The 21,495-nt window shown below is 40.7% G+C and overlaps 1 protein-coding gene across 1 annotated transcript in view; it reads left to right on the top strand.

Moving 5' to 3' along the window:
- The window catches only part of Cep128 (centrosomal protein 128), a 348,062-nt gene that overhangs the window by 267,053 nt on the left and 59,514 nt on the right, over positions 1 to 21,495 (top strand). Inside the window, exon 21 of the mRNA XM_032908227.1 lies at positions 5,571 to 5,620. Within this exon, the coding sequence (XP_032764118.1) occupies positions 5,571 to 5,620 (50 nt within the window). The remainder of the gene's footprint in view (positions 1 to 5,570; positions 5,621 to 21,495) is intronic.

Genomic DNA, 21,495 nt, shown 5'->3' with positions numbered 1-21,495 from the left:
TATAAGTTAGGAGAACAAGGCTGTAGATGTGCCTTTAACACTACCTAGATTAGTGCTGGTTCCATGTATTTATTGTGAGCACAAACAGCAAAATTACTGATCTTGGCAAGGGGTACTGGTCACAATCAGTGGGGACAGTATTGTGTTCCTTCACCTCTTTGGCAGTCTATATCTTGTTGCTAAGCAACCTGAAATGCCAATGAAAACTCTTTTCCAAAATCCACCCAGAAACAGCACCATGTTGCTTTATCATTGTTGATTCACTTGATCATGGGAGGCTTTGGCAGGAGAGCTTTGCTTCCCAACCATGACCACTAACTAGGCTTTAGCAAAACTGGTTCACAATCCAGCTCTCAAGTTCTGAGTTGGAGTGGCCCTGAGCTTAGCTGAGCCATTTGTGTGCTCTCGTCTGGACCTGAGCCTGGGTCATCTGTAGCAACCTACCTTCAGATCAGCTGGCCAGCTCTGCTTCTGGACATTTGCTGGCTGCCTACTGGAGCAGCCTTCAGAGTGGCAATAGGAAGTGTCCTGGGCCATGTGCCTCTTATCATTCGCAGGTCATCTCGGGCTTGTCCATGTGGTAAGGGAACTTCCCTGTAAAGCAGACGTGTAAAAGCCAGTGAGAGAGGTTCTTATGTGGAATCAGGTCATAGCACGAGCCTGCATGCAGGAAGAAGGTCCCAGAGCAGCCGAGTGAAGTGGAAGGAAGCAAGAGAGCCGAGGACACCTGTCTAATACATCCAAGTTTGTTTCTATACCTTGTTGCTAGGAAACCCGAAATGCCACTGATTGATTCTCATGATTATGGGAGGCTTTTGGAGACAAAGTCAGTTGTTTTAAAGAAGCCTGAACAGAAACTGCCTGTGAGTCCCGCATCTTATGGGAATCAGCTTTTACCTCTGTAGCCCTCTTAGTGCACAGTCTCAAAGGGCCATTACCATCCATTATCACCTCCAGTGATACCTCCTACAGTTTCAGAGCAACACCTGCGTGGCATGACACACTCGTGCTACTTTGTCCCTTTTATGTTGCTTCCTCCTGCTGGTCTCTAGCTTAGCACTTGCTAAAATGTTTGTGTCTGCCTGGGTGATGTGTATGTTGGATCTCTTCCAGTTATGCTTTGCTTTTATGTAGCACCAGCTCTTGGTAAGGTACACCAGTCGCACTATAGTGCCAGTATTCTAACATGTACGGCTAAATGTGCTTCATGCCAATCACATCCATGTTCTGACTTAGCCCAGCCCTCTTTAGGCTTGTGAAATCTAACAAGATTGTAGCACAGTGGTGTAGCTGGAGGCAGAGAGCTCTGCTAGCCAAATATATTTTCCTTTATAGCAAGTGCATAAATTTAGGTATGTAAGAGGATGCATCTCTCTTCAGTTGATTATTTTCCCTTCTAGCCATTCATTTCTCTGAGACCTTGCCAAGCTATTGGTCAGATATACCTGTAATACACCCCACTCTCTCAGGATAAAATGATAGATAATAAAAATGTGACTTTACAGTTGATGTGGTATTCTGCTTCCATTAATAACACTCATCACTGCACGGTGTTTGAGTTTGGTTCCAAATATTGACTTTGGGGGTGGGACTTGGCTTGAGAGCTCATCTTAAGAGAAAATGGGTTGTTCTTACGTTTTGCTATAAGGAGTTTTGTGGTACATGGTGTTTATATAGTCATTGAATCAAATGTTTCAGATATTGATTATATAGTCATCAAATAAAATGCTTCAGATATGTTTATGCCCTTTTGGATCCTTTTTTCTTTCCTGATTTTCCCTCTGCAAACCCCCATCCTACCCCCACCCCTGCTTCTATGAGGGTGCTCTCCCACCTGCCTACCCCCCCACTCCCACCTCACCACCCTGGCATTCCTCTACACTGGAGCATCAAGCCTTCACAAGACCAAGGGCCTCGCCTCCCATTGATGTCAGATAATGCCATCCTCTGCTACATGTGCAGCTGGAGCCATGGGTCCCTCCATGTGTACTCTTTGGTTGGTGGATAGTCCCTGGGAGCTCTGGGGGTCCTGTTGGTTGTTGTTCTTCCTGTGGGGTTGCAAACCCCTTTAGCTCCTTCAGTCTTTCCCCAAACTCCTCCCTTGGGGTCCCTGTGCTCAGTCCAATGGTTGGCTGCAAGCATCCACATCTGTATTGGTCAGGCCCTGGCAGAGCCTCTCAGGAGAAGGCTATATCAGCCTCCTGTCAGCAAGCACTTCTTGGCATCTGCAATAGTGTCTGGGCTTGGTGTCTGAATATGGGAAGGATCCCCAGGTGGAGCAGTCTCTGGATGGTCTTTCCTTCAGTCTCTGCTCCACATTTTGTCCCTGTATTTCCTTTAGACAGGAGCAATTCTGGGTTAAAAATTTGGAGATGGGTGGGTGGCCCCATCCCCCAACCTGAGGCCTTGCCTAACCTCTGGATATAGTCTCTCTCTATATGTTCTCCCTCCCCTTTGTTGAGGATTTCAGCTAATCTCATTTCCATTGGATTCTGGGAGCCTCTTGCTTTCCTGACGTCTGGGACTTTCTGGTGGCTACCCCCAGTTCCCCATCTCCCATTGCTACATACCTTTGTGCAATTTTCTGACCCTCTGTATATCATCCCCATCTCATCCATACCTAATCCTGCCCCTGTTTCCTCTCCCTCTGCTTTCTTCTTCCCAAGTCTCTCCTACCCTCTACTTCCTGTGAGTGTTTTGCTTCCACTTCTAAGAAGGGCTGAAGCATCTACACTTTAGTTTTCCTTCTTCTTGAGCTTCATATAGTCTGTGAGTTGTATCATGGGTATTCCAAGCTTTTTGCCTAATATCCACATTTCAGTGAGTACATATAATGTATGTTCTTCTGAAACTGAGTTACCTCACTCAGGATGATTTTTTTCTAGTTCCATCCATTTGCTTAAGAATTTCATGAAGTCGTTGTTTTTAATAGCTGAGCCGTACTTCACTGGGTAAATGTACCACATTTTCTGTATCCATTCCTCTGTTGAGGGACTTCTGGGTTCCAAGTAGGCTTCATCCCAGGGATGCAGGGATATATAAGGAAATTCACAAAGTAATCTACTATCTAAACAAACCTAAAGAAAAAAAAACCCACATTATCATCTCATTAAAGGCTGATAAAGCATTTGACAAAATTCAACACCCCTTCATGTTAAAAGTCTTGGAAAGATCAGGAATTCAAGGCCCATACCTAAGCATAGTAAAATCAATATACAGCAAACCAGTAGCCAACATCAAACTAAATGGGGAAAAACTTGACACAATCCCACCAAAATCAGGGACTAGACAGGACATCCCACTCTCTCCCTACTTATTCAATATAGTACTCCAAGTCCTAGCCAGAGCAATCAGAGAACAAAAGGGGGTCAAAGAGATACAAATAGGAAAGGAAGAAGTCAAAATATCACTATTTGCAGATCCCAAAAGTTCCACCAGAAAACTACTAAGCCTGATAAACAATTTCAGCAAAGTGACTGGATAGAAAATTAAATCAATAGCCTCCTCTACTCAAAGGATATAACTTGAAAAAGAAATTAGAGAAAAGACTCTGTCTTAGTCTGGGTTTCTATTTCTGCACAAACATCATGACCAAGAAGCAAGTTGGAGAGAAAAGGATCTATTCAACTTACACATTCACATTGCTGTTCATCAACAAAGGAAGTCAGGACTGGTAATCACACAGGGCAGGAAGCAGGACCTGATGCAGAGGCCATGGAGAGATGTTACTTGCTGGCTTGCTTCCTCTGGCTTGCTTAGCTTGTTCCCTTATAGAACCCAAGACTACCAGCCCAGAGATGGCACCACCCACAAGTGGCTGTGTGCTCCCGCCTTGATCACTAGTTGAGAAAATGCCTTACAGCTGGGTTTCAAGCATCTCCTCAACTGAGGTCACTTCAGTTTGTGTCAAGTTGACACATAAAACCAGCACGTACAGACTCCTTTCACAATAGTCACAAATTAAACACACACACACACACACACACTCACACACTCACACACTCACACACTCTCACACACACATACACACTCACACACACATATATCTTGGGGTGACTCTAACCAAGCAAGGGAAAGATCTGTATGACAAGAACTTCAAGTCTCTGAAGAAAGAAATCGAAGATCTCAGACGATGGAAAGATCTCTCATGCTCATAGATTGGCAGGATTAATATAGTAAAAATGGCCATCTTGCCAAAAGCAATCTACAAGTTCAATGCAATCCCCGTCAAAATTCCAAGTCAATTCTTCATAGAGTTAGAAAGAGCAATTTGCAAATTCATTTGAAATAACAAAAAAACCCAGGATAGTGCAAGCTTTTCTCAACAATAAAAGCACTTCTGGGGGAATCACCATCCCTGACCTCAAGCTGTATTACAGAGCAATCGTGATAAAAGCTGTATCGTATTGGTACAGAGATAGACAGGTAGATCAATGAAATAGAATTGAAGACCCAGAAAGGAACCCACAAACCTTTGATCACTTGATCTATGACAAAGGAGCTAAAACCATCCAATGGAAGAAAGATAGAATTTTCAACAAATGGTGCTGATTCAGCTGGAGGTCAGCATGTAGAATTCAAATTGATTCATTCTTATCACCGTGTACAAAGCTCAAGTCCAAGTGGATCAAGAACATCCAGATAAAATCAGACACACTGAATCTAATAGAAGAGAAAGTGGGGAAGAGCCTCAAACACATGGGCACAGGGGAAAATTTCCTGAACAGAACACCAATGGCTTATGCTCTAAGATCAAGAATCAAAAAATGGGACCTCATAAAATTGCAAAGCTTCTGTAAGGCAAAGGACACTGTTATTAGGACAAAACAGCAACCAACAGATTGGGAAAAGATCTTTACCAATCCTACATCTGATAGAGGGCTAATATCCAATATATACAAAGAACTCGAGAAGTTAGACTCCAGAGAACCAAATAATCCCATTCAAAAATGGGGTACAGAGCTTACCAGAATTCTCTACTGCAGAATATTGAATGTCCGACAAGCACCTACAGAAATGTTCAACATCCTTAGTCATCAGGGAAATGCAAATCAAAATGACCCTGAGATTCTACCTCATACCAGTCAAAATGGCTAAGATCAAAAACTCAGGTGACAGCAGATGCTGACGAGGATGTAGAGAAAGAGGAGCACTCCTCCATTGTTGGTGGGATTGCAGACTGGAACAACCACTCTGGAAAGTCAGTCTGGAGTCTTGGAATACTGGAAATAGTTCTACCTAAGGGCTCAGCTATACCTCTCCTGGGCATATACCCAAATGATTCTCTAACATACAACAAAGATACATGCTCTACTTACTATGTTCATAGCAGCCTGATTTATAATTCTAACTGAGTTCCTATGATTCTTTCATGTCATATAAAGCTGAGAATTTCTGAGGCTTTGCCTCTGGCTTGAGGTTGACAGGATCAAGAGTACTCACACAGCTCCATTGCTAGGGGCACTGGGTACTGTTTCCACCCTCCTTTTCACACCTTAATAAGCACTTGACTTAAGAAGAAAGCCATTTTTTACATTGTGTTTTCATGGATATTTATTTTCTCATTATAGGTCTGCTAGAAGAGACTCAAAGGAAAGATGAAGAAGTGGAAACTCTCCAGGTAAAGTCAGTTTTCAGATAGGACAAGTATCATTGTGATCAAAATATTTGCTTTTCTGATCTATAATCTGTTCTTATTACCATATCCCAACTACTCCAGCACAGGAGGTGACAACGACATGGGAACTTCAAAGCTGAAGTCTGAGTTTGCTTCCCATAGCCATCTTTTAGAGTAGAGCCCTTGCCATTCAGATGCAGACATCATGTGGGATCCTAAGCACTGTAAATACTTTGACCATTTGTAGATCTTTTTGGGCCTTGTGCAGTAAAGACAGACTGGAGGATAAAATAATGAGCTGCCATGCGTGTTTTAGGGGTGACTCTGTTTGCTTCTGGTAAATGAAGAATGGGTCAGGTTGACTACAGCAAACAAGGTCTATTGTTTTGATTTGGGTGTTCTTCATTTGATGGCATATCCATTAAGATAAAATTGTATAATTGAACTGAAAATGCTTGGTTAGCATAGCATAGCATAGCATAGCATAGCATAGCATAGCATAGCATAGCATAGCATAGCATAGCATTGTATTAGGACGGTATAAACTACTCCACATGTAGTAAGGGTGATATATGTTAGCTATAGTTTTGTAGTGATCATTTTTTTTCACATGTCGCCCACTCTATTAGAATATAGAACGTGAACAAGAGTGAGGCCAGGAAGAATATCAAGTGTAACCCACACCACTCACCTCTGAAATTAATATCAGTGGTGTTTATTGTAGAAAGCACTGTCTTACAACTACCACTGGTCCCAGAATAACACATGTTAAGCATATCTACTGATATATGTAGCCTTTTAAAATAGTAGCACATAATACCAATCTTTGAATCAGTTACCTCATTAGATGTAGTGCTTGTGTTGCTTCTCAGATATTTATTGTCAGTACCCCTTCTATCAAAAAGTTCACCAACAAAAAAAAAAAAAAAAAAAAAAAAAATGGACCAGCCAGCTCACCATGGGCCTTTACAGATACATGTTGTACAACATGATGTCCTAGCACAATAGAGTAGAGCATTCCCTTCACATTTTATGGTATTTGGTATTTGCTTCTATCCACTCAAAGAGGGGGAGCTAATACCTCAGAATAACAGGAATTCAGGGTGCGTCATAGAAAAGTCTTGAAACCCATGGAAGATGGTTCTATATCTTCGAGTTTCTATCCTCCAGTATGAATACCATAGGCAAGAATTCAGAGAGGGCCACTGAACCAAGTTGAGTTCTTTGCTTTCCAAAAACTGTTGGCTGTAAAGAATGGAATTCAAGAGCTTGTGCTCTGCCTCCAACTCATTGGCTAACCTCAGGCAACTCAATTAACTTGGCTATGCCCATCTTCTTATCTGTGATACCAAGTCATAGAACTATCTCCCTAAAATGTTTACTTAGTGTTGACTAGCCCAGAAGAGCGAATTACTTAATAGCAACTTAGTATCATCTTCTACTTATGTATCCCAGCCAGTCTACACTAAACATTATCTTCCTAAGGGCTGCTGGCTTTCTATGTTCTTAAATCTAATAGGTATCTATAAGGCTCAAACAAATATTGAATAAACGATAACATATTAGTATATAACACTTCTGGGTGTTAGGTAGTTAGATAAACTGTATTATGTATTATGGGGGAGGGGCATAGCTAGAAGTAGGTAGGTTGAGCCAGCAGAGACGATGACCTGAGTAGCTTACTAAAGCCAGTGTTTACATGATCATTAAGACTTATCCAGGGGAGTTTAGGGGAAAGTTTAGGTGCTAAGAAGGCTGTGGTAGAAGGGCACACTCCCAGGTTTGGGGGGCTGCACATAGTCCATTATGGTGGAATTTGTATTTTGACTGTATCTGACTTTAAAGTTGAAAATAACTAGAGCCAGGTTAAGATTGAAGGCAAGAAAGCCACTCCACTTTGGATTTGTGACACTCTTCCTGAAGGATGGTGGTATCTTGTTTTAGGTGAAGGTAGCCTGCCTGCGGAAGGGCAGAGGCATCCTACTATATGTTAGGATTGTAAAGAAGGAAGTGAAGAAGGAAAAGGAAGGAAGGAAAAAAGGAAAGAAGGAAAAAAGGAAGGAAGGAAGAAGGACAGAGATAATAGAAAATAAGAAAAAAGAAAAGAAAAAGAAAACATTGGGTCAGTATTTAGGAAGAAAAAATGTATTGAGAAGCCCATGGCTTTCATAAAGAGGCCCTTTTGTGTATGGTCATTTTCCCTAGTGATTGTCAGAAACTAGCTAATTATTTTATTTATCCATGTGTTGAAGTGCCCAGGGGCAGAGTGTGTTCTTGTGGTGATCCTGAGTTTACAACTCAGAAGGGCAAAGTGAGCATGCAGAATTGGATGTCACTAACTCTGTTGTCAACAGTGTTTGAGTGACCTAACAGTCACAGGAATGTAAACAATGAGAAAAATGTAAGCCTAGGCTGGATCACAGGGAATACTAATATTGACGTTATGGATAAAGACCTAAACCTGTTAAGTTGCCTAAGACCTAAAATGAGAAACTTCACAAGAACAAAGTATCATGAAGTTCACTGTGTTCTCATATCAAGGGAAAGATAGAGAAGAGAACAGAATAAATATTTCTTATATCTACAGATCTTTTCAGTTCTCTGTTTGGCCTCAGAACTAAAATTTACTGTCCTCTTAGTCCTGTCTTGCTTGTGATGTAACTCTTGTGTCTTTCATTTTCTAAGTATCAGCTACTGAGCACATAACAGGTTCCTGGCAAGTTTCCATACCTTGAACACTACCTGTTCACCTCCTCAAGGCCCACCCACTGAAAAAATTACCAGCACTCTGTCATTTCCATTTTAAAATGTTGACGAGGACACACAGTTTCCTCCCACACCCCTTTTTCTCTCTCCCTTTTTCATCCCCTCTTCCTCCTTTCTACTCCTGTTCCTTCCTACTCCTGTTCTACCTCCATCCTCAGGCATTTGCATGTGACCTCATCACATGGTGAGGGTTGGTTCAGGCATGCCTTTGGCAAGTGTATAAAGAAGTAGGAAAGGGTGAAATAGCAGGAAGAGAATGCTATCCCTCAAAGAATCACAGACAGTGGAGATGAATACTTCTGATGGTTACAATGCACTTCATAATTACCAAAATTCTTTACTGGAATGTAATGTAATGTAAATGTTTAGAAGATATTTTTCAGAGCTATTCCCTGAAGGACATTAACTAATAATGACATTCTACCTTTCAGATGACTCATTATAGAATTTAATTTGTTTTAGTTGGCTTTTAAAAATAGTTTTGACTCTTCTGTTTGAAGAAGTAGATGATGATGATGGTGGTGGTGATGATGATGATGGTGATGATGATTGCTTTTACAACTATTTTAGGGTTGGAGGGGTAGGTATTGGCTTTGGTTTTCCTACCTCCATGGCGTGCTGGTAAATAGGTTACAATGAATAACATTTTCTACACCCTTTACTTTATGCTAGCTACTTAGGAGCAGCCTGTGGCAGCACAGAGTATTAAGAGAAAAAAAATAGGATAAGGTATGAATTTATAGGTTTTTATTTTTTTTAACTAGCCTGACAAATATCAATTCAGAGGGTTTTATAATAGAAAATAGTAATATAGCGTTGGCAGGCACATTGCTGGAGATAACTAGGCAAGAAAAAAACCACCATAAATGTGATGGACACACAGAAATAAATGCCCTGGCAGAAGTGAACAAAATAGTATATTAATATCTCAGCAGACCCAGGAGATACTGGTCCTACTGCTAAACACCCATGGCAGAGGCTGGGCTTCTGACAGACTGCCTTGGTCATTTCCAGTCTTCTGCTGTCAGTCATGCCCACTAGACTGTAGAGGACTAAAGGCCTCTGCTTTCTCTCAGTGCACAAATGCAGGGCCGGGCAACTGCTAAGTGTCCCTTCAAAATCATTTTCTAAAGGATGTAATGGTGAAATGGGTTCTATCCTCTCAGACAGATGAATTGGAGCAATTCATGCCCCAGAAATACTCATTTTCTTGGGAGCTCTGAAGTATTTTTAGAATTCTCAGTTTCAAAAACTGACAAATTGGAATTAACTGTTTAAGGTTTTATTAAGCTGGAAGGCCATGTGACAGCCTATCTGTTCCTAGGGCTGACTCTTGAGAGTTTCAATGGAACTTCTATCAGCCTAGAAACCAGAATGTATCACATCCCACATCTACATATATCGTGTTCCCAGGATGCTTCCTGCAGAACTGAGGCAAATGACTGTGCGTCTATTTGTTCTAAGACACGGGAATAGGGGTGGGCATTCTAAGTGATGCATCAGCAAAAATAAACACGCATGATAATGGGGGAGGAGGGGCACCCCCTTTGCCATTTTGTAGGCAAGACGATTAATAGCTCATTAAAATTACTCTTTTCTGAAGAGGTAAGGAGACTCACCAGCCTCACATGCCATATGCCGTCCCAGCAGAGATGAATATTAGTAGCCTGTCTTGGGGTGAACAGGGTCTCATCTCATTAGATTTGCACACTTCAATTTACTACGTCAGGAGGTCTCCAGAGAGCAAGGAAGCAAGCTCAGTAAAGTGGATTCCACCTGATATTCTAGTGATCATTAAATTTTATCACCCTCTCTTACCTGAAAGTGGCGACTTAATTTTAATTCCAATTTATGATGGAATAAAACTTGAAAATAGAATACCCCAAGAGAAGTCTTCTATCATCAAATATATAGAGGTTGTTTGACTAGGCTGTTTTCTTTTGAAACTAAAAGAAATATAAAAGTGAGCTGAGCTTTGTTTATTTATCTGTGTGGACGCACAGGTCCTCAGGAGCCAGCAGTTTTCAGAGCTCAGCCAACATGGAGGCCTAAAACAGAGGCACTGTTTGGAAGCTTTTATGAAGTGTGAGGCAAACCATAGTCTTTAAAAGCCCCTACTTCACTCTGTGACAGAAACTTACTAAAATACTTTCAGGGGCAGTCTTTTTCAGACTAAGTTGCCCTCACAAGAGCGATTTATGCTTCTTCACCCACCACCTCCCTTGCAGCCGACTCACACAGGCAGCACGCGTTCCTCGATGACATGCTTAGAGCCCACTGTAGGCGCCAGGGGCACAGTTGTGGATTTACACACCCACTCCTATTTCCTTCAAAATGAAAATGAGAGACGATCTCAGCTCATCATAGTGTTTAATGGTGTTAATGGGCTTGTCTGGGAGAGTCTACAAGTCTCCAGAGCCAACAGTCCCCTTACTCCTGGGGCATTTGCACATGCATTGTGCCCCTTAATAGTTTACCTCAAATACATGACACCCGTAATTGGGCCTACGATGTTGGAAGGCAGCCATATCAATCTGTTTTCTCTTCTACAATTACAATTACAATTATGAAAAGAAGCATTTTAAGTTGTGACTGTCGTGAGCAGCCAACTTGAAAACCAACACCACACACATACCTTTCTGGGTAGAACAAATTTCCATTGACCCATGAAATGACCCTTGAGTTTGTAAATATGCGCTGGATATTGCTAAAAGAAGCTGTAGTTGTCATTTCTGTGTTCTCACCTTTCCCAGTTTCTGACTGAGTTTTTGGAATGTGAAGAAATATTGTAGAGGATTTGTGAGTGTGGGTTCTTGAAAACTCACTGCGTTTAAGTCTAATAAACATTTCTGTGCTGTTTACTATTTCCTGTCAAATTGGGCTAAATCGAACATGAGTGTGGTAGATCATGCTTGTTAGGCAGAGCATTGGCCCTAAGGTTCCAAGTCAGCATAGAATACAGAGTGTGACGTCTCAAAAACAAAGCCAACCACACGAGTAGCAAAAAGATTGTGTTGAATCATTCCCAAGTGATGTTCTGTGCAGCAAAGGAGGAGGGAAAGCTCTGAATCGACAGCTACGGAGTAGTTCTTTAGTTCATACACTGTGCTTTCATAAGTCTATGCCACTTAGGCCTCACACAGTTCTCTAAGGTAGATATTTCTGTTCTTGTTAACTGATGAGAACACTAAAGCTTATGTAGCCAATAAAAGTCCAACTGGCTCCCATGCCTTGCATGAACTTAGCATATCTCTGTAGTGCACAGAGATACAAACAACTACTACCACCACCTCTGGTGCCTGAACTCTCCTTCTCCTCCTCCTGTCACTCCTCCTCTTCTTACTCCTTCTCCTTCTCCTCCTCCTTCTCTCCTCCTCCTCTTTCTCTTAACTCCTCCTCCTCCTCATATCATTACTATTTTTTTCATTTTATGAAAATGATTGATTGATAGATATTTGATTAAAATACTAGCATCTATTTCTTCGAAATAAAACGTTACAGAAATTTTGTGAGCATATTAGATATGTTGGACAAGTCTAATGATTTGACATTAATGAAGCATCTTGCTGACTTTCTATAATTTTGGAACTACTCACAAGCTCTTAAATACCAAGTTTATACACACAGAGTGGTGTGGAGAATATCAGATAGATTTGGCTACTGACAGGCAAGCAAGATTTCATTTTTTGGTTCAAGATGCTGAACAATCCAGAAAGCTCAAACCCTTCTAGGAAGGAGACAGTATCGTTTTTCTCTTTTCAGTTGTGCACCTTTGCGTTGTGCTTATTCATCGTGTTTTAAATAAACAGACTGAAGAAGTTGTTATTAAAACCCTCCACAGGCTTCTTCAGTTTCAGTCTTAAACCAAGTTCAAAATATTCTGGCAAAAATTAAAGGCACCATTCAAACATTTCCATAAATTTTAAATTGTGTAAAAGGTAATAAAACTAAAATGAGCTGGAAAAATGGCTAATAAGCATTTCCTCATATCATAATCCATGATTGTTTTCAGATTTTAAAATTAGCTCTAATGCATTCTTGTTTTCCAGAGTCTGTACTGCATTTGTCTCTGGATTTAATCGTGTAGAACTTAGTGTTTTAGTTTACAGTACGACAACACTAGTGTGTCTGTAAATGGCATGTACTGTCTTAATAGCCCTGTATTTGTTCCTGAAGGAAGGTAGAAAACACTGCCTACGTGCTGTCTTCTCCCTTTGTGACCCATTCTGCTTGAACAGATGTCCTGTTTAGAAGAGGGCCAATAGATTTGCTCTCACAAGTGCAGGCAGACTTGGAAGACTTGAGCTCCTTCTTAGGGAAGAGCATGCTGCAGTCTACAGCTCAAAGAATTGGGATGCCAGCCCAAGAGCAGCCTCCTGTCTCGGCATCTCAGCTCATCACGTGATGATTGCTCCTTTACCCTTCCGCCATCCCCAGTGAGTTTACATCCATGTGTGAGAGCTGGCCTGACATTAGAACCTACTTAAAACACGTACAGCAAAAGTACATTCCCTTTTATTCTCAGTGAAATAAGTATAAAATTATGTACAAGTAACAGTTTCTGAACATTGTTGCGCTGTAATCTGACAGCTTTTACAGATAAGATTCAGGAGTGCCTTTCTGGCATAAGGGATTTAAGGAAAAGGTCTCAGAAAAGGTTTCTGTTGGATCTCTAAAGCTGCACGTGGAATAGCCATGATAACTAAAAAGGACTTACTACGTGTTTAGGATTATTACAGAAGCTCATTGTCAGCATGTTGTCTTTCCTCCGGCTTCAGGTCCCAGAACTGTTAAGATGATGGTTTCATTAACTTGCTCTTTTCAAGAATAATAGGTATACAGGACTTAGACGAGACAGGAGGATTGCAGTTTTGAGGCCAGTCTGGCATACATAGCAGAAAATATAAGGGAAATAAGGAGAAAAGGAGAGAGAGAGAGAGAAAGAGAGAGAGAGAGAGAGAGAGAGAGAGAGAGGGAGAGGGAGAGGGAGAGGAGAGGAGAGGGAGAGGAGGGGGGAGAGAGGTGAAATAGATTCACTTGAAGTAGACATGTATTACAGACTATGCTTCCTGTGTAAGCATGATTTGAAATTCAATACTAGCATTCTTAGTTTGTTTCTTTTACTTTAAATAAAATCAATAGCAATCTGCTTTTGGGAGTTTGGGGGGAATATTAAAATTAAGAACATATGCTAAAAGGAGCTAATACAAGTTTTAGTACCTAAAGTTTAAAAAGCCACTGTTGATATTTGATTCAGGCAACTGAAAGAGATGTTCCAGTAGACAGTATGGTGTCCCTTTTTTTCTTTTTCAAACCTTGGAATTAAGAACAATCATTTCTGATCTCTGGACCTTTGTATCACTGCCCACTCCTGTCATTTCCTTCTCTTTACATCTTTCAATGGCTTTCTCCTTTGCCTCCTTTAAGCATCAGCTCAGATACTGCCTCTTTAGAAGGACTAACCCTTCCCAGCCTATGCACAGTAAACCTCCCCCATATCACAGACACAGTCCCTGCACACGAGCTCCACAAAGAAAGCCAGCCTTCATCTTCCTAACATCTGATGTCTAACATAGTGCCTATCCCAATAAATGTGAAGGAATTATATACATAAATTAGTGGAAATGAAGGAGGGGGAAAGAAAGGAAATAAGGCATAGGAAGAAAATGAATAATAAAACTTGCTAAAAGGAACAAACAATGTCCGGAGGAATAGTTTGTGGTGTGAGCATTGGTATCTATGCCTACCCAATTTGTAAAGAGTGTAGTAAAGTTCACGGCACTCTTTTTCTTCTCCTCTTCTCTCTGTTCTTTCCCCTCCCTGCCACGTATATGTGTGTGTGTGTGTGAGTGTGTGTGTGTGTGTGTACGTACATATCATCCTATCCTCTCTACCTCTCTAGGAACACAGTGATCTCTGTCAAGTAGAAAGTAATTCTTAGCAGACATCTACATCTTTCTGTAACCACTGCTTTATTGAAAGGCCCAGATTCTTACTGCCCTCAGCTGTGCCTGTCTTATGCTCGAGCTCTGCACTGTATCATGGAAACCCTGTGGATGATGCATAAGCAATCACCAGGCTGTGTTCCAGTAAAGCTTAGTTTCAGGACACTGACATATTGACTTCATACAATTTCACATAGTAGTATGGGTTTGTTCAACCCTTTGGGTTTGTTCAACCAAATAAAAATATAACGACCATGTCAGTCCATGGTCCTGTGAAAACAGGTAGCTGTCTGGATCTGGCCACTCTCCCAGCTCCTGGATTAGCTCCATAGTAATCTAATGGAATTGCAGCAACTTTGGGAATAAGTCTTTCACTTCTATGCTGATAGAATTTAGAGTAATTTGGCAGGGAAGGAAAGTCTAATATCACATGATTAGGCCTCCCTGGTCTAAAATCACTGAGTATCCTGCATGTTCCATTATCTATGGTAAACTTGACGATCTAAGCACCACTCATGGTATCTGAGACTGCCCAGGAGTGGGTACTGAAAAGCCATTAATTCTGCATACTCCCTCTCTTTTTAGACGTGGAAACTGACTATCCATTTCTTTCAGTGCAGTTTTGTGAAATCAACACAACTTGGGCACATTAAGCTAAATCCTGGTGTTCTTTATCCTCCTGGAAGGGACAATGTTTGGAATTTCAAGTGATGATTTCTCTAGACTTTGGTTTTAAGTGTAATGAGAACTTATCTGGGGAACCATTTTAAAACACTGTATGATGCTATTTTCTCTAAATGTAAAAATTCAAAAATTAGTTGGAAATTATGGTGTGTCTTCATGTTATTTTTACCGCTGTATTATTTTGAGCACTCCCAATAACTTTAAGATAAGAGAGCACTTGTACTCTTTCGTAACTCCCATCTCTCTTAAACAGCCGAATCTGCTATTTAAGCTTCCACCTTGGGAAGAAGCTAGTCAGTCGGCAGTGAATTCTCAGAATGCATCTCATTTGGAAGATAAAGCAGTTAAGTATTTCATAGATAGGAATATTTAGGATATTTAAATGGAATAGCTGGAAATGCATTTGCTTTATTTTGGGACCTAAAGAATAATCCAGCCCTCAGGTATGCTTCCTACAGGGATGTGTAAACAAGTTACTCATTTCTTTTTCCTCTGAATCATTAGATATATTAAAAAACAAAACAAAAAACAAAAAAGTTACCCATTGGTTACACAGGGTAGGTAAACTGAGGTTTCCTCCTTTCTTCTGTGTCTCTCTGTGTGTATTAGGAAGTACAGTTTAATAAATAGTGTTTTAATTAAAGCTAAACTGAATAGGAAGAAGGAAATGTGACACACAGTCAGCCAAATAGTTTGTTTTAAAATGTCTAGCTCAGGTCTTGATTTTCCTCAGCTGCAGCCCCTCTGACGTGTAACACTGAGAGGTAGCTGCTCTCAGGAACATGTGGGAGGAACATCACAACACCATGCAGAGGGTTGAATCGATGACGCTGTGTGTAAACTAGGATGCAGATTAGTGGAATTGCACATAGGTGAGCCATTTAATCACCAGGCTAGGCTGTGTGGTTGTGCTATTTAAGACCCAACTGTGTCACACACAGGACAGCCTTACAATGATAAGGCTGGAATTCAGTCCTCAGGAGGAAGGAGCTTGGGCCAAAGGGTCCTGTGCTTATAGGGGTTTCTTGTGACCATTTTCTTCCAAGAAGCCCAGGGGATGTGTGCCCTTGAGAGTTGCAAAGGAAAAGTTATCCTCGGGGTTCTTCTTGGTCCAGCTACAGTTGGAAGCCATCAGGTTCATACCCCTGGTCTATCTGAAAGTATAAGACCGCCCTAATATTTCCAACACATTTTTTCATGACACAAGCCTGTTTATAAGCTGTAGCATAATTCAATACTGCAATTTGACCTGTGCAGGCTTCAGAGATTTTTTTTTTCTTTTTGCAAATGTGTGACTAACCTCACAGCTGGAGACCTGGAGTCTATGTTGTTAAGTGAAAATAAGTCCTTGAAAAATTACAGTGTGTTGGGTTCTGAGTTGCTGGCTTTCTTCCTCTACTCCCCAACTGCTATTCTTGCATGTCTCTATGGGAATATTGCATCTTAAAAATCGCCCTGGCCACCACCACAGGCTTTATTTTATGTTGATTTTTCCTGGTGCTATAGCCCAGATACCACACACTGAACACAGCCTGTTTATCCCCTGCAAGTAGCCATTTCAATGTGGAACCGGGCACATTATTACCTTCCACCATCCTCATTTCTTTAAGGTATATTTTGTAGACACATACCCACACACCCCATTACTTTGTGTCTTAAAGGAGGCATCTTACAGGAATCCTACATTTTAAAAGATAAAAGTCATTGCTTTTTTATTTTGAAATAGAGTAAAAAATAACTTTGGTATTAGTTTTATTGAGTTGAGTGGAAGAATTTATAACATCTTGAAACAAAACTCGCCTTCCTCTTTTCAGGCTGTATTTTCTATTCTGAAGTCTAGAGACAAACCTCCAAAGCTTCTTTCACCACCACCCCTATTTCCATTGCTCATTCCACAAGTGATCACTCAGGTCCTCCTGCAGGTCCCTCAACAGTAGATACCAAAGTGTACCCCATCCTTGTGGAGTGCAATGTTTGTTACCTTCTCCAAAACAGCCAGCCGACCTGTCATGGTCAGTAATGACTTCATAACAAGCAAAACCACCATCTAAGTGCTAATCTGAGATTGAAGCAGAAGGAAGGCATAGAAGACATCTGTAGCCCACAGGTCTCCATCTTGACAACAATAACACCCAAGAGAATATACTGGAAAAGCAGAGAAGCTACTTTGAGTCTGCTTTTAAATCCTATGATTATCTCTGTGTCTCAGGCACTTGCCACACCAAGGCCAAATGACTCAAAGTATTATTAGACACTCTGTCAAGGCCAGGATTTGGCATATCTCTTTAAACTTGCTTTTCTTGGTAAGTCTGCTTGGTCATTTACTGATGGCATTTTAAAATAAAAACCTTCATGTGTTACCGTGGGTTTTTTTTTCTTCTTTTCATTTCTTTCATTAGTTTTGATTTGTTGGTTTGGACCATGAAATAGGTTAGTTTGAAAAATAAAAGCATATAAGTAGCTAATGAAATGACTAATAGACAGGTGGTATCTAATGAGATGAGGTGACAATAATCTCTTTGTGCCCAGTGATGGCTAAATTGAGCATTGGATGATTGGTACACCAATGCCATTGGTCTAGTACCATCTAATCTCAAGCTTCTCAGGGTCTAGGCTAACTTTGTTTGCCTATTGAAAGGGAGAATGCAATTCCATGTATGCATCGTAAGTGCATGTAGTATATTCAGAGCCAGTTTTTGTTATATTGTAAAAGCTTTTGATGTTGTTATTTCACTATCCTTTTATTAAAATCGCTCTACAAAATACCTTTTGGTGACAGTCAAAATCTTTGTTCTTCCATTCTTTGGACTATCTTGACATTTGAGGAAGAATGCATTTAAGATTGTGTCTACTGTTTTGGTTATTAGCCAACTAAGCAACTATTAAATACAACAGCTTGCTCTGAGGAAATACCCAGAAGGAAAAATGTATATGCTATGTGCATTTGGTACCTTAAAATACCCTTTGTTAAAGGGTTAACAGGTACAGTGTGATTGTCCCCTAGAGAGGGTTAACATTAGACCTGGTGAGATGGCTCACCAGGGAATATGCCTGCAGTGCAAGCATGAGGGCTTGATTTCCATTGCCACTTACAAAATTGGGCATCTTGGTTTATGAATGTAACCAAAGCAATGGGGAGCTGGAGAGAGGAGGCTTCAGTCTTGCTGGCTGCTTAGTCTACTCAAATGATCCAGTTCTAGATTCAGTGAAAAGCCCTGTCTAAAAAGTGAGGCAGAGCCTGATTGAGGTAGATACCCCACATTGACACCTGGCCTCCAGCCACTGCACAAATGTGTGCATGAACACACAGAAGAGTTGGTATTGACAAGAGGGAAGGCCTGTGTGGTGGTCTTTGGGTTATTTCCTTCTAGAATAGGCCATGTGCTTTTACTAGGAAGATGTCTTACTGGAATTTTCTTTTTGAAAACTATATTCCCACCATTTTCCCCTATTCCAAAGAGGATTGCCAAATTGTTTTATGTAAAGCTTTGGCTTGGAACAGACAGACTCATCTTGTGTTTGTATGCCCATGTTATTTTTCTCCTATGTTCAGGATAGATTTAGAGCCCTTCTTTGAGCATGCTGTGTGGTTGTAATGAGGGCACTAGAGTTCTTCAACTGTACGGTTCTATGGCAAATAAGTTCTTGTATCTTGATCTGTAAGCTTCTAATTCATCTCTTAAGTGTGATAACTAATTCAATGTGTCTAATTGATTGGTTCAGCTGATTCAAGTGAACTGTTAGTGATCCACCATTCAGATACCAGTGAGCCATGTCATGCTCATTCCCAACCTGGCTGACAGTCCTGTCCCGTCTGCAGTGATATTAATGAATTTGCCTCGGTTCATTCCTGAATTCTAATGCACACTCCATTCTGACCATAAGTAAATGAATATTTATGGTTCACAGCAGAGCGTTCACCTCATCCTAAAATGTTAAAATATATTTTAACAGTATGCATGCTGTAAGCTTCCTCCCAAATATAGCTCTGTCTCCATGACCTGTCAAGCTGAGAATAAATTAGAACACAATGTCTAGCTGCATTATCCTCACTAGATAGTGTATGATCGTCACGTGGAAGAATAGCTGTTAGCCCTGCACGTGTAAGCCAGTGACTGCGCGGCCTGTCTGTGACAGGCCTGTAAATATTAAAATTGTTCTTTGTTGCCACTGTAGATGTTTCTTAAATTTTGCTTAGAATAAATGAATGGTAGAAAAGGAATTATCTAATCACATGTACATGCACACACACACACACACACACACACACACACACACACACACACACGATAACACTGTAGACTTTATTCTCCCTAGACATTGTTCCTTCAAAATATTTGAAGGAACTTTCTCCTTTGATTTCTTTTTGATATTGTTGTTGTTTAATTTTCTATTCCCCTTAGAAATTAACATTTTTTGCCTCTGCATTAGTCTTGTTTCTTTTATCCTCATGACTGTTATTGGTTATCCAGAAATATTTCATAAAGCAGAAATAGATTTGCTTAATTCAATAATTTATTTGTACACTAATTTAACATCTTATTTTTGGATGATTTTATATACAGTAAATGAACTGGCAGACCTTAGATAGCTTTGTGGAGTCTCCCATTGTCTTAAAAGCCCATACAAAACTATGTAAGAGTGTGTTGTATATAATGTGCATTTTCCTGGGAAGATATCAGACACCCAAATCTATAACTGTAAAGATAAAGTCACTAATCCAGACCCTAAAATAGTTTTATTATCATGACAGTATCTTCATCACCGTGGAGGCTGTCTTCCCCTGTCTTTAACTACCCCTTCAGTGTCACTATGCTTTTCAAGGTTTAGACTTAGAAATAAGGGTTTTAAAGGGTTTGAGACTGCAGGTGGTGATCGAAGATAAAAATCTATGGAAACAAAATCTGGCAATTCAAAAAGGAAAAAGAAATGGGGGGGGAGGCAAAAAAAATCAAACACAAACCTCACCACTGAAACGTTTAGTAGAAACGCAGCGCTTGCCTTTTTGGCCAGGTATGGTATTGCACCTTCATAAGTTTTGGAAGCTTGTAAATGTAAAGAAGGAGTCCTTTCCTCTTACGTTCTGCACTGAGACTTTGACCCGTATGGTCACGCTCAAGAACCAGAGCAATGACCAGACTCATATTAGCTGTTGTTGTTTGACAACTGGAGTGAATAAAATGTAGGTTACAAAGAATTTCATATTTCTTTATTTTAAAAAAACCCACATCTGTTTTATCCGTGCATGGAGTGCGCCTGGAAAGGTCCACAGATATCATCTCTGAGTTGATGGTCTTCTATCGTGTGGGCCCCAGAGATCAAACTCAGGTGGTCAGGCTTGTGGCAGCACAGCCTCCCCTGACTATTTTTTGTGTGTTTGTTTTTGGCATTCATTTCCCATCGCAACCTGACTCCATTTCCTCTTGTGAAACAAGGAGGCAGTAGACAGGTAGGCGTTAGTGAGCGCATGGAGATGTGGTACTGATAGGCCTTTATGTTTTAAACAGATGGTGTTTTTGACTGTTTGGGCCCATAGTCCTATGACTAGGCACATGTTTACAAATCATACAAATGTTTAGATAGAATTCAGACATATAGTGTACATCACATTATCTTTGCCATAGTGTGATCAGAATGAAAGCAGATGGAAATCTAATTAAGTTCTTCTGTTTTGACGTTATATGAATTTACTTATTTCAAGCCATTGGAAATGTATTTTCTTAAAGCATAGCAATGGTAAACAGGATCAGCCCACAGAGCATGGTATGGGGGAACTTCAGTGCATGTAAGGATTATAAACATTTGGCATCCATACATAGTGGTTCGTATCTAGTGGCCAGGGCAGCCTTGTCCACTTAGTCTGTACAAGATGGTGAAGCATTGCGGACGGTGTTGCTGTGGGTTTGCTGGGAATAGGAAGCCTGATAGCGCAGAGCAGAGACCATTCAAGGCACCATATGCATATGTACTCAAACATGACACTAATTAGTCACCAGGGAATACTGATTTAATGCAACTTGTGGTAGTAAAAAGAGGAAATGCTTTCCAACATGCCAACAAAATGGAACTGAGCAAATTGTGCCACTGAGTGGTCCATTTTGGGTAGACTTTCCATAATATATGATGTTCATATGCTAATTTGTGCCCTCGAGATCAAATGTTTGCAGGTCGTTCATCTGTTTCCCAGTGTCAGGACTGGGGACCACAGAACTCCTCAGGGGAGAGCCCTTGGGTTTTCGTGGGACAGAGAGGATACTAATGAGGACCTCTTTCATTCTGCCTTTAGTTCCATGATACCATGGAGAGCAGAGGGTGAGGGGGTCAATGAATCACAGTCTAGTTAAGGAAAAAGATTCCAGATTCTGAAGATTTCCTCCAGTTGCTCAAAGGGTGTTAGGCCCTGGAAAATCTGGCCTTCGTCTTGACCTTCAGACTTAGCTTCCTCTCAAATCCAGGTTTTAAACTTGGGGAATATGTCCAGCT

This window comes from Rattus rattus, chromosome 7 (assembly GCF_011064425.1).
Source record: "Rattus rattus isolate New Zealand chromosome 7, Rrattus_CSIRO_v1, whole genome shotgun sequence".
Classification (NCBI taxonomy): domain Eukaryota; kingdom Metazoa; phylum Chordata; class Mammalia; order Rodentia; family Muridae; genus Rattus; species Rattus rattus.
Note: the sequence above shows the minus strand (reverse complement) of the source record. Positions and strands in the feature narration are given on the sequence as shown.